This window comes from Equus przewalskii, chromosome 23, assembly GCF_037783145.1.
Source record: "Equus przewalskii isolate Varuska chromosome 23, EquPr2, whole genome shotgun sequence".
Lineage (NCBI taxonomy): Eukaryota > Metazoa > Chordata > Mammalia > Perissodactyla > Equidae > Equus > Equus przewalskii.
The window spans coordinates 12,760,803-12,773,970 of NC_091853.1; the positions used below are offsets into that span (position 1 = coordinate 12,760,803).

Genomic DNA, 13,168 nt, shown 5'->3' on the forward strand with positions numbered 1-13,168 from the left:
CCTTGGTATTGAGGAGATACAGAGAAGGAGTGGAGAGTGGGACTCTATTTTACATATATTAAGTTTGAGTTGGCTGATAATTGTCCATGTGGAACTGTAAGGTCAGAGTTGGGCATGCAAGTTTCATAGAACAGTTGTGGCTAGAGATAAAGTTCTGTGATTATCAGCATAAAGAACAGTGTTTAAAACATGAGGTTGGATGGGATGACCCAAGGCATGAACATAGTTGAAAAGCCCTGGAACCCTCCAAGATGTAGAGACTGGAAAAAGGAGGGGGAATCAACAAAGGAAATATCACAGATAGGAGAAGTTTTCCTCAGTCAGGTAAAGAAAGTGTTTCAACAAAGAGTGAATCGCCTGTGTCACATGCTGCCAATAAGTTGAATAAGGTAGAACTTTGAGATGACCATTGGATCTGGCAGGGATTGGTGACCTTGGCAACAGTAGGTTCAGTACAGTGGTGGGGTGAAAAACTGACTGGATTTGAGAGAATGGTGGAGAAAAATGGGACAGCAAGTATAGAGAATACATTTGAAGAATTTAGCTGTAAAGGGTTGGGCTGAGGTGCTACAGAGAAGTCTGGCAGTAGCTGGAGGGGAGTGTGACGCCAAAGATTTGTCGTGTTTTGCTTTGTTTTTGGAAATGAGATCCTTGACAGTATGTTTCTATGCTGGTGGCAGTGATGTAATAGAATGGGGAAAAAGGTAAGAGAACAAGGGGTTACTCCAGTGATACCCTTGAATAGGCAAGAGTGAATTAGATCCAGTACTCTACTGGAGCAGGGACAGTTTATCCATTTTAACAGGAGAGAAGAGGGTACGTTTGGTTACGGATCCAGGTAAGTTGGTAGATTTGGTGGTGGGATTCTGTAGAGTCCTTCCAATACTTGGTTTCTTAAGACATAAGAATCAAGGTTATTGGTTGAGGGTGATAGGGGAGAGGTGTTGGAAGTTTGAAGAAAGAGGAAAGGGTGAAAGTCATCTAAAAGAGTGTGAGAGTGAATTAACGAGGGAAACACAGTAGGTTTCATATGCCTTAGGAAGGATCCACTTGAGACTTTTGGTCAGGAATTGAAAGTGAAACCAGCCAGCAAAGTTACATCTTCTCCAGCTAGGTTCGAGTGCTCAGCATTAGCCTGGAGTTGTGCTGAGAATTGTATTTAACCAGAATTGGAATTTTTTTAGGCTTATTTGTACTACAGAGGGATCAAGGATAGAAAAAGAGATAAAGTGGGTAAATGTAAAAGTTGTTTTAGTGATAGATGAGGAATCTAACGCAAGTAAAAAGAGAGATAACAAACAGTGAAAAAGTAGTTACGGTAACTGGATTGGAAATCCTGGTGCACTCAAATATTTATTGGACTCAGGAGGACCAAGGGAGTGGAGGCTGAGAGTGGTGAAGATAAGACCATTTAAGGAAGAGAAGTCAAGAAACTGAGAAACCACGGTTGGAAGTATCATCTACATAAAGATTGCAATCACCAGGATATATCAGTAATGTTGGTTCATGCACTATTTTTCTCGAAATACTAAAACCTTTAAGATATAGTGGCAAAAATGACTTGTTGCTCTAGTAATGACAGTAACATAACTGTTATAATCTAGTGTGCTCTTGTCCAGTATGGTAGCCACTAGCCACATGTGGCTGTTAAATTTAAATCATTAAAATTAAATAGAATGTAAAGTTCAGTACTTCAGTCATACTAGCCACATAACAAGCACTCAGTAGTCACATGTGGCTAGTGTCTGTCGTATTGGATAGCACATACATAGAACATTTTCCATCATCACACAAAATTTGATTGGACAGCACTGATCTAGTGCTTAACAGAAGCTGGAGAATTTTAGAGAGGATAGTGAGATAATAAGCTGGAAGGAGTTGTAAAGTGCAAGAAGCAAAGATTGAACCTAAGTCAACTCCAGGTTCATGTTATGTGGTTTGTAAGAAAAGAAAGAGAATGCTTAAAGAAAAGGTGAAGGACGGGGCTTTTGCAGAGGATGGAGTGTGAGTCCCAGAGAGTACAGTTGGGAAGGATTGGGAACTGTAGGGTGTTAGGTCAAGTTAGAAGATAATAAAGATTGTCTGGGTTTCGTGCGCGTTTGGGTTAAAGATTTTTAATGAATGAGGAATTGAGAGTGTTTTGTTTTTTTATAAAGAGAATGTACCCAAACAATCTACAACATCCTAAATGGGGAGAATATTAGGAATATTCTCTTTAATGTCAAAGAAAAGGATGCACATTTTCACTGTTTCTATTCAACGTAGAAATCCTAGCCAGCACAGTCAAAAGAAAAATGATTAAAAATAGTTAGATTTATCCTCAAGAAAGTAAATGTAGAATTACCGTTTGATCCAGCAATTTTACTTCTGGATATATACACCCCAAAGGATTGAAAGTAGGGACTCAGACAGATATTTTTACACCAATATTCCTGGCAGCATGATTCACAATAGCCAAAAAATGTATATAACGCAAGGTCCATCAACAGATGAATGGATGTACAAGATGTGATATGCACATACAATGGAGTATTATTCAGCCTTTAAAGAAGTGAAATTCTGACACATGCTACACTGTGGATGAATCTTGAAGACATTATGCTGAGTGAAATAAGCCAGACACAAAATGACAAAAATACCATATGATTTCATTTATATGAGGTACTGAGAGTAGTCGAATTTGTCGAGACAGAGAGTTGAAGGTAGTTGCCAGGGGCTGGAAGGAAGGAGGAAGGAGTTGTTGTTGTTTAATGGGTATGGAGTTTCAGTTTGTGAAGATGGAAAGAGTTCTGGCCAAGGAACGTGGTGATGGTTGGCCAATAGTGTGAATGTACTTAATGCCTTTAAGCCATAGACTTAATGATTAAAATGGTAAATATTATGTATTTACCACAGTTTAAAAAAACAATAGGGTTTGGGGCCGGTCCGGTGGCGCAGCCGTTACGTGTGCACATTCCGCTTCTCAGCGGCTCGGGCTTTGCCGTTTCAGATCCCGGGTGCGGACATGGCACTGCTCATCAAGCCATGCTGTGGTAGGCGTCCCACGTATAGAGTAGAGGAAGATGCGCATGGATGTGAGCTCAGGGCCAGTCTTCCTCAGCAAAAAGAGGAGGATTGGCAGTAGTTAGCTCAGGGCTAATCTTCCTCAAAAAAAAAAAAAAAAATAGGCTTTATTAAGGTGACTGAACATACAAAATCAGTTGTATTTGAAACAAGTTGAAAATATCCTGAAAAGGATGCTATTCACAATATCCATAAAAGATACAAAATAGCAAACAAGTGCAATAAAATGTGCAAAACTATATGTTAAAGATTTTAAAGCTTTACAGGAGGTCATTAAAGAACTAAGTAGATGGAGCAGTCATCCTTTGGTCATAGATAGAAAAACTTAAAGATGCCAGTTCTCCCCAGAGTATATAGAGTTTATGTGCAGCTTGAATCAGAGTCCCAATCTGAGGATCTGGACAAGATTGCTTATAAAATTTACGTGGAAATACAAAGGTTCAGGAATCACCAAGGCATTCCTGAAGAGGAAAATGGGGTTGGGAGCTTGAGTACTTGCCCTAACAGACGTCAAGACATACTGTATTATTTAGGCAAATGTTCAATTAGTGCAGGTTTAGAGATATCAACCAATGAAATAGAATAAAGAACCCAAAAATAGATCCTTGCTTTTATAGAACTCTGATGTATTGCAGTAGTGGCATCGTAAATCTAGAGAAATGAGGGACTTTCTGTTAGTTGGAGCTGGAAAATTGTTTATCAGTTTGGGGAAAAAATGAAATTGGGCCTCTTGCACCATTCACAAAAGTCATTGCCGGATGAGTTAAGGACTTAAAAGTGAAATGCAAAACTTTAAAGCTTTTAGAAGAAAAAAATAGCTGAATATCTCTCTGGCTTGGCATAAGTGGATTTCCTGCTTGGGCTTGGTAAGCACATTTTAGATGAGATATGAAAAGCTCACACAATCAAAGAAAAGATGGACAGGTTGCCACATAAAGTAAGAATTTCTGTTCATTGAAAGATATCTTAAAGAAAATTGAAAAGAATCCCTAGAGTCGGGGAAGATGTGTGAATTTGTGGGGAACTGATCATGAATTTGTATCCAGGATATATAAAGAGCTCTTACAAAGCAAAAAGAAAAAATAAGAAAAATAGAAAAGTGGGCATCGTGGTGGTACTCATAGAAGAGAAAATACACATGGAAGCAGTGAAAATGAGCGAACTGCAGCCACACACAACATTGTGGATGAAGCTTCAGTGTCAAAATGTTGAGTGAATAAAGCAAGTGCCAGAGACTATAAACAGTATGACATTCTTTAGTCAAAAGTCAAATAAAATTTAAGAGAATGATAAACTCCAAATTTAGGGTAGTGGTTCCTGGTTACCTCTTGAAGATAGTCAGGGGAATTAGATATTGAGGGAGCACATAGGTAGATGTGTGTTGTTGGTATGTAGTTCTTAGGTAGGAAGATGGATACATGTGTATTTGTTATAAAATTTAAAAATAAATCAGTTTAACAAGAAAGTCACATCAGGGACTAATGATAATTGAGTGTCATGAACAAAGGATTATATTTTTCATGTGAGGTCCAAGATAAATACATAAATTATATATGCAAGTGCACACATTTTTACATATTGTATAGGGATACAAATCAAGGTGATGAGGGATGATCTGGGCATCTTGTATTTCTTTTAGTGACTGACGTGAGCAGGGGTTCATCCAAATTTTCCCAAAGCAGATTGTTATGTTAAGGTGGCATAGAGATCCAGCCAGGAACACTTGGTGTTCCCGCATTCAGGCACCACTGAAAGCCTGGAGAGCTCTGCCCCTATTTGTCATGCTCTTGGCCAGAGGAAGAGGGTGGCGCCCAAAACATATGGAGTTAGAACCTTATGAAGTACTTTGTTTTCCCCTTTTTTGGATGGAGAGATATAGTGAAGTGACATTGTAGGGATAATATTAGGAACATCAGAAAAAGAGTTGAAAAGGCGGAAAAGAAAATCAGGACTTATTGGTTATAGTGTTAGCATTGGGCTCGGATGAGTTTCTGAGCTATTATTAGGAAATTTGTATTTTAACATCTAATTAATTCCTTTATCCATATTCTTCCTCTGAGCAGTCTTCTGAAAACAAGTCTCTGCTGCCCCACCTCAGACTGAATCCTTTGAATCTGGTTATGGATTTATTATGAAAATTCCAAGATATAAGTTATTTTTATGCACGTTAGACCGTGTAGTTCTTAGTGCAGTTTGTTTTCAGATGTGGCAAAATCACTTTGAGTTCCAGCTAATTTGTTTCTCCTGATCCTGTACCAAAGTTTTTGAATGATTGACTTAGGAAAAAAAGAACAGGATTATTGTTATTGCTGCTGTGTCACATCGCTGTGTTTTACACATGCAAATACTTTGTTATGTGGGGGAGAAAGGGATGGTTGGCCTTATAGGGAGCAGCAGAGATTTGCACCTAATCTTGAAAATGCTAACCAGGGGTGTTGAAGCTGGGCCAGGGGAAAGGCTGTAAAACCACTGTTTTAGACCATGGAATATCTACCTGAAACATTAAAGCAAAGGACTCCTTGAAATCTTGTGCTTTAAAGAAGGAGGGATACTGGTCAGACATTTTTCCAACAGAGATTATCTGAAGATAATCTGCATCTTGGAGCCTATGAAAAATGAATTCCACCTTTAATCTCAATGGTACTACTTGTGATTCTAGAAAGAGTAGTGGATTAGGCATCACAGTATTCTTCATCTCCAGGACGAGACTAAGACCTTGAAAAACAGGGACCTACGTCTTTGTGAGTGGATGACTGAGTGTTTAGGATGTTCTGCTTCTTGCTAACTGTTGATCACCTTTGAATCTCACTCTCCTGATCTCTAAATTAATCCTCAGACTTCTCTATTAACCTTACAGGAGAATTAGATGAGAATTTTATAGTTGGAGGTGTTTTGCATGATATGACACTAATATTTTATGATATAAGTAAATAAAGTGAAATTTTATTGCATTGTAATGAAATAGTAGCTTCTTTTTTTTGGTGAGGAAGATTGGCCTTGAGCTAATGCCTGTTGCCAGTCTTCCTCTTTTTGCTTGAGGAGGATTGTCACTGAACTAACATCTGTGCCAGTCTTCCTCCATTTTGTATGTGGGACACCACCACAGCATGGCTTGATGAGCAGTGGGTAGGTCGTGCCTGGGATCCAAACTTGCAAACCCTGGGCTGCTGCAGCAGAGAATGTGAACTTAACCATCACACCACTAGGCTGGCCCTAACTTCATATGTTTAAAAAATTTTTTTTTTCTTCCCCAGAGTCTTTGGAATACTTGAAAAAGTATTTTCTGAACCTTTTTAGTTAATGTTATTTGGGTGACTGACCTTGTTTTTCTTTCATTCCCCTTGGTTCTCTCCATTTTTTCCAAAGGGCACTCACTACAAATCTACCCCTCAAGCCTCTTAGAACAGCTTCAGTTGATTGTTCAACCATATGCCGTAAGCACTGATCCAAGGGATCAAAGAAAAAAAATCTTGTCAAAAATCCAAAAATGTAAATCACAGTTCTATGCTTATTGTTAGGACTAGTCATGGTTAGATTTCTCAAGAAAAATTGTTACTTAAATCATAAAATTCAATATTTACTTCTTAATGGTTATGTAAGAATGATCTTTATCTTTGACGAGGCAGGGGACGGTTTATTAAAACATTTGGGCATTTGAGCTGAATAGGAACACAGAATTATTTTAAATTCAGAAAATGATCAACCAAAATTGCTTAACTAGTTAAAACAGTAAAGATGAGAAATAATTTATTATAATTTACTACTTAGTAAGTTAATAATTTTATGTACCTACAAAGGATATTATATTTTATAGATAATGTGTTTGGATTTATTATCTTAATAGACGTCTGATTTTGTTTTATTTATATACTATCAAAATATAATTAAAGAAGGTGTAACTTTGAAATTAATATTCAAATTTACAGTAAATACAACTTCAAGTCTTTGCTATAATAAAATGGGATTTGGAAATAACTTAGGCTTTTCTGTTTGTATTTTAGTTATTAAGTCGAAAAGACAAAACTACCTTTGAAAAATTAGAATATGTAATGAGTAAAGAAGATAACTACAAAAGACTCAGAGACTATATAAGTAGCTTAAAGATGACACCTTGCATTCCCTATTTAGGTGAGTTATGTCACTATGTGTTTATTATGCCTAGTTGTTGCTGTGCCTTAATCAGTAATTTGTATAAAATTCAAGATATTTTAAAAGTGTATGTATCCTTTAAAGAAATTACTGCAAGATTGTTAAGTTGAAAAAATTGACTAAAGGGACATGTTACCTTATTACCTGGCATGTATTTTCCTATTAAATTAGCCTTTTGCCCTCAAGGTTTTTTATAGACTATCATTTTTTCTTTGAGATTGGACCATATGGTAAAACAATGTTTTAGTTATTATGGTAAGGAAGCAGTGGTTTTAAAAAATGAAACAGTAGTTTGCAATCAAGTTTAATGCTGCAAAAATATTTAACATTAAAGAAATTGATCAAAAGATTGATTGAATTTGTTTTCAACATCATGAGTTCTTATTTTGTATAGTTGGCAGATATTTTAGGGTGAATTATGAAAAGCAGTCTCAGTGAATGTTGGTGTTACTGTTTGCTTGGAAGAAATGAGTTGTTTAGCTGTGGAAATTTAGGTTAGTACTGAGACAAACAAACCTGTGTTTTATGTATCATTTGACTGAGAATTTATCTCTTTACTGTATATTTTACAGTGTTTACAAATTCTAAAAATATTTAACCAATAACATTATGAGATTATTTTCAACAAAATATGAATAATGCCTTAGGTGTTTGAATGAGAAGAAATCTCAAACTGTCCCTTTTAAAATATGTATGTAAATTTAAATACAGAAAATACTCTGTATGATATATACCTAGCATATATTAAGATAAATTGGTTTGATCCTATGTAGAGAATAATCAAATGATAAACATTTGTTTCTTTCTAGTATCCTTATTTCTCCCTTATCTCTATTCTGTCTTTTATGTAGTTACTCATACTGGATTTCACAATAGCTATTTTTAAAAGTAATTCAAAAACCTGTCATTTATTTAGGAGATGCTGCACTCTTTACAGTTCCAGTGACTAGAAGACAAATAGGGACCGAGGCAGTTGCTAGACTCTCATTCGGCTGATATAGAACATCAGCCTTAGTTTGTCAGAGAAGAGTTGAACTCATTAGAACATTTTGGGAGATCCTAGGATTCCATTGGGAACAGGGAATGTTATGCACCCTGTGTTGAAGGCAGAATATCCCTAAGCACAGTGTAGATAATGGCCATTACATACCAGAATATTGTGTCCTGTTTCTTTGATCAACATTTTGGGGCCATAGTGAACGTGACTCCATCAGAGAGGCTCTAAGCTGGATGTTAGAGGAGACATTCTGCGTGTGCTCCACTTTTTGCTGTAGTCTTAACTGTGCCCATTCTTGAAAATATAATTTGGGGGAGAGGATGAATAGCCGATTTGAAAGACAATCATCAATATCTTCATACTCCATAAGAACATGTACTTTTGATAGCATAAAGAACATCACACTGAGAATTGGCAACCCTGAATTCCAAAATGGCTCTACCATGCTAACTTTTCAAGTCATTGAATTATCTTCTTTGAGCCTTGTTCTCCTTACCTAGAAACAGCACACACAAGACCACCGCCGTGTTCTTCCTGAGGCTGGATGGGACCACAGTGATCTCTTCTACTTCACTTATTTTACAATGAGAAAACCAAGGTCCCTTAAAGGTAGAAGAGCTGGCTCACAGCCCTAAGACCGGGTTACTGACACGTCTGCAGTCTGAAGTCTTCATGTAGCATCTTTCCAGTTACACCTGCTAAACTCTCATTCTAAAATTTACTGATTCTATGGTTATATTTTTTTCTCATTGAAATGTTTTCCTCAAATTCCATAATTTGTATTTCTTTGACAAAGAAATTAAGATTATTTTCTTTTGAAAATGGGAAAATGACAAAATAATATAAATCCTTGTGCTGTGACGTCTAGTTCAGGAGCCTTTGTTTTATGGTTCCCTCAGTGGAGACTTCAGTAGAGGATTTGAAGTTGTCTGTGTGTGTGCACATGTGTACACTCTCATGCACATAGAAGGGAAGGAAACCACGAGCATAGTTGGAGTTTAGTGGAATCTGGAAAGATTTTCTACTAGAGAATATACCTGTTTTCTGTCAGCCCTGATACCTGAAACAAACATAGTAATTATTCCTGTGGGTTAAAGTAAGGGAGGCAGATGCTGAGGTACAGAAGTTAATTTGGAGAAAATATTAGAACCATTGTCTTTCCTGTATCTTCATTTTGGTCTTCCATTGACTCCTCTTTTCCGTTCCCTTTCGTTTTATATGTCCTCATGACTTGGAATCTTCCTTCTCACTGTTACCGTGTAATTCTCCTTTATATAGCTAGTAAAAAGTAGCCTATTCCTCCTTTCTCCTTTTTCTTCGTGTTTTCTTTTGCTCAGCATGCTGTTAGCTCCCTCTTCACTCATGGAAATTTTCCCAGTAAGGTCACCACTGACTTCTAGTTGAAAGATCTAATAGGTGTTTCTCAAGCCTCCTCTTAATTTTGTGAGGTTGATTCTAGTTATTTCTACTTCTTGAAAATTCTCCACTAGTTGCACATGTCTCTCTTGGTTTACTGTTTACTTTCTCGTTTTTGTTTTATTCACTCCTCTTTCTCTGCCTTTCTCTCAAACCTATTCTTCTAAAGTTCTCAGTCCACTACTTTTCTTACTCTATACACTCATTTGGAGTAGTCTCATTCAGATTTTTTCCATATATTGCCTGATGACTCCCAAATCTAGACTAGACTTGTATATCCATCAGTTTGTGTAATTCCTGGGGCCTAGTAACGTTTTAGGTACTCATATACTGATTGAATGAGACATCTATAGGTTACCCTAATTCAGCATGTCCCGAAGTAAATTCATCCTCTTTTCCCCTTCCTACAAAACTGGTCCCCATCTTATCTCCTGAGTCTACCAGTGATCTCACTGTAGCATTTTATCTACACTGCTCCACCACACTAGAAACCTGGGGTTTTGTTGGATTTCTCTTCCGCTTCCTTCTCTACTTCTTGTATTCTCTAGTGAAATGAGATGCATGTTTCTGAGGGTTGTCCAAGAATTAGAAACCAAAGCAGGAAAAATGGCAAAGTACTTCAGTTAAACTAGAGAACATACACTTTGATATCTACATGATTTTACATATTGGAAGTCTTAATATAGTTATTTTTCCTTATACTAGTTTGTGAAGAATCATCTGAGGTTGTGAGCTGATTGTGGAACATTTGGCATAAACACTTGGTAAACTTGGGAAGGAAAATGAAACATTTGTCAGATAAGTTATTGTGGCTCAGTTTAGTTCGTTTTCAGCATGAAAATCATCCCTTTAATGTAGTGACAGTTTTGTTTTGTTTTATAGCAAACCTTGAGATTAAATGTCTTCCATCTATCAAAACATGCATGCTTTTCCTAAGAAACTGTGAAGGATTTTCAACTTATACAACTTTTTACTTACTTGATTTATTTACATCATAGACAGCTGGTTCATTTTTTCATTCCTGATCTTCAGTAGTGAAGTGTTTTGAAGAGTGAAGATTTAACAATAGTTTATACCCTGTTAATATTTACTTTTTTCATATTTTGCTCTAATTTAAAATGAATTAGGATCATGGCTTTTAAATTTAACTTGTTTTGATTTCAGATTCCTTTCCCATCCTAGGAAGCTAGGCCCTAGTGCAGTTGACAGCAGTGTCAACATTTATGAGATGCTATACGTTCATAGGACAGAACTTGGCCTGAAGACATTTGAAAGATGATACTCATTATGCAAATTGTAGCTTCTATTTAACTATCCCTCTCAACTATACAGAATTTGCATAATGCTACCCTTTATTCATTATGTCAGCAAGGGTTCTTATGGAAAGAATATATCAAGCAAAAGAATCTGTAGTGCATAGAGAAAAGGTAAAGGCTAATCATGTTTGTTAACGTGAGAAATGTGATCCAGATTCATGGTGTTTTTGCCCCTAAAACGTATCATCAAACCAACCATTCTTTATGAAGCTTAAAAAAGAAGGATGGGGGTTTATGTGCTGATAAAACTCTTATTTTGATACTGCCAGATTTATCTATAATTCAGTGTGGATTAAATTATAAGAAGGAGAAAATATTTTCTTGGCCTTCAACTCATTATCCCTTGAAAAGTTGTCTCTTCTGTTGGTTTGCATTCAAGGTAAAAATTAGTCAGCCTGGACAATGCAGTGAAAAATTCTTAGAATAAGAATACAGTTTTTCTGGAGAGGAATAGTTTGGCAAATCTTAAGGAAAAAATTGTTTAATATGAGAATTATTGCTTTAAATCTGAAAATCATTAACAGCACTCATTTGTTCTTGTCATTGGAGAGCAATCTTAAGAAGCTTATTGAAGAATTTGGCATGGGAAGTTTTGCTTTGCAAGAGAGAGAGAGAAAAATGGAACATTGTGCAAACTAATATATTTGTATAAAACATAAGTATTTCATGTGCATTTTCTAGCCTCATTTCTATTTTATTCATATAACTTTGGGAAGATACAGTAGCTCAACCAGTTTAGAATGTTTTCTGGGAGAGAGCATATTTTTAAAACTATGGAAATAATTAAATTGTTACAGTTCTGTGTATTGCTTTCTGTTAAGCAAAAGTAGAGAAGTTTTTGAAAACTCTCCTGCCCTTCTGTAGGACATGACTATGTTGTTTTGATGTGTCTAGGTGTGACTCCTCACTCTTGAGAGAGGCCCCTCCAATTAATTTTTGATTTAATGTGTTAGGTTTTCATAATAGACATTTTCTTTTTTGAGAAAAGTTATCCTTATGACCTTCTGTAATGTAGTGCCCGCTACGTCCTCCATTCTCTGAAAAGTACCATTTTGTTTTCATTATGATGTTTTCATTAATCCTTCTCCCCCTCAGTAGTGTGTAAACCTTTATTTGTCTTGGTCCAAGGCTTTATCCTTAGCATTAGAACAAAGGTAGGCACTTAGTAGTATTTGTTGGTTGAATTAATTAATTAAATGATCCCTTTCTGGGTCTTCCTATTGTTTCAGTAATTTTATCTGTTTTTAATACAATAGATTTTTGTGGCATTTTTGTATACATCAACTCCCTACCTTCCCCCACTTTTCTTTGGTGCATCAGCTGGCTAACCAGTATTTGCTTAGCAGTATGGTTGATGCTAGATATGTAACAGGGATCGAAACAGACTTTGTCCCTGGCTTTATTCCAGTTAACATCTCTTTAATACCAAAAATTCAGGTTGGTGTCATTGCCTTATGAATAATTTCCCCTGTCTCCTATATCATGGAAGAGGTACGTATCATTGCCAGGCTTTGTTAGTGGTGTCCTCATCACAGCTAATGAAATGCTTAAGGTATGCTGAAACTTCTCTTCAGATTTTATCTGATCCTCTTTTATTTTTCTGTAGTTTTTACCTGTCTTGATCTCACAATGGAATATAGTTCTTTAGTTTTACGTTCGTTTTAGAAATTTCTACTGACCTATGTACAAATATTTTTTTAAATAATGGCTTTTTATTCACATTTCTATTCAGATAATTGCAACAAAGTCTAAAGCTTTCTGCAGCTCTATGGAAATTAATGAGATTTTTTTTCCTTCCCCTTTGGTAGAATTTTACTTGGTTAAACATATGCAAGTTTCTGACATTGATCTCAAAAATTCTTAATGGTTAAAAAATGTCATTGGCTTTTAATATTTTAAGAGTTTTATTCCATTTTTCTTCCTTTGGTTTGATTTGTAGATAATATACACCATGAATTACTTTCCCTTATTCTTCTCATTAGATTATGTATTGTATTCTAAAATAGCCATAAAGCATGTTCAGTCATTTTTCTTTTGAATCCTGAGAATGAGCTTTGACCAGATGGCAGCTAGCCCTAGCTTTTTCTTTAGCCAAAATTACATCTCCATTTTCCATTAGCTCATTTATATCCTTTTTTACTCTCTTTCATTTTTATGTATTTAAAATTCTTCTAACATTCTTTAATGGTATCTTTTCTGAAGTTTACTTTAGATCACTTGAAGACTT

The 13,168-nt window shown here is 36.0% G+C and overlaps 1 protein-coding gene across 24 annotated transcripts in view; it reads left to right on the forward strand.

Moving 5' to 3' along the window:
- The window catches only part of RALGPS2 (Ral GEF with PH domain and SH3 binding motif 2), a 156,177-nt gene that overhangs the window by 75,322 nt on the left and 67,687 nt on the right, over positions 1 to 13,168 (forward strand). For all 24 annotated transcript variants that reach the window (XM_070591645.1, XM_070591658.1, XM_070591646.1 and 21 more), the window contains one exon: positions 7,065 to 7,191. In XM_070591645.1, coding sequence (XP_070447746.1) covers positions 7,065 to 7,191 — 127 coding nt within the window. The remainder of the gene's footprint in view (positions 1 to 7,064; positions 7,192 to 13,168) is intronic.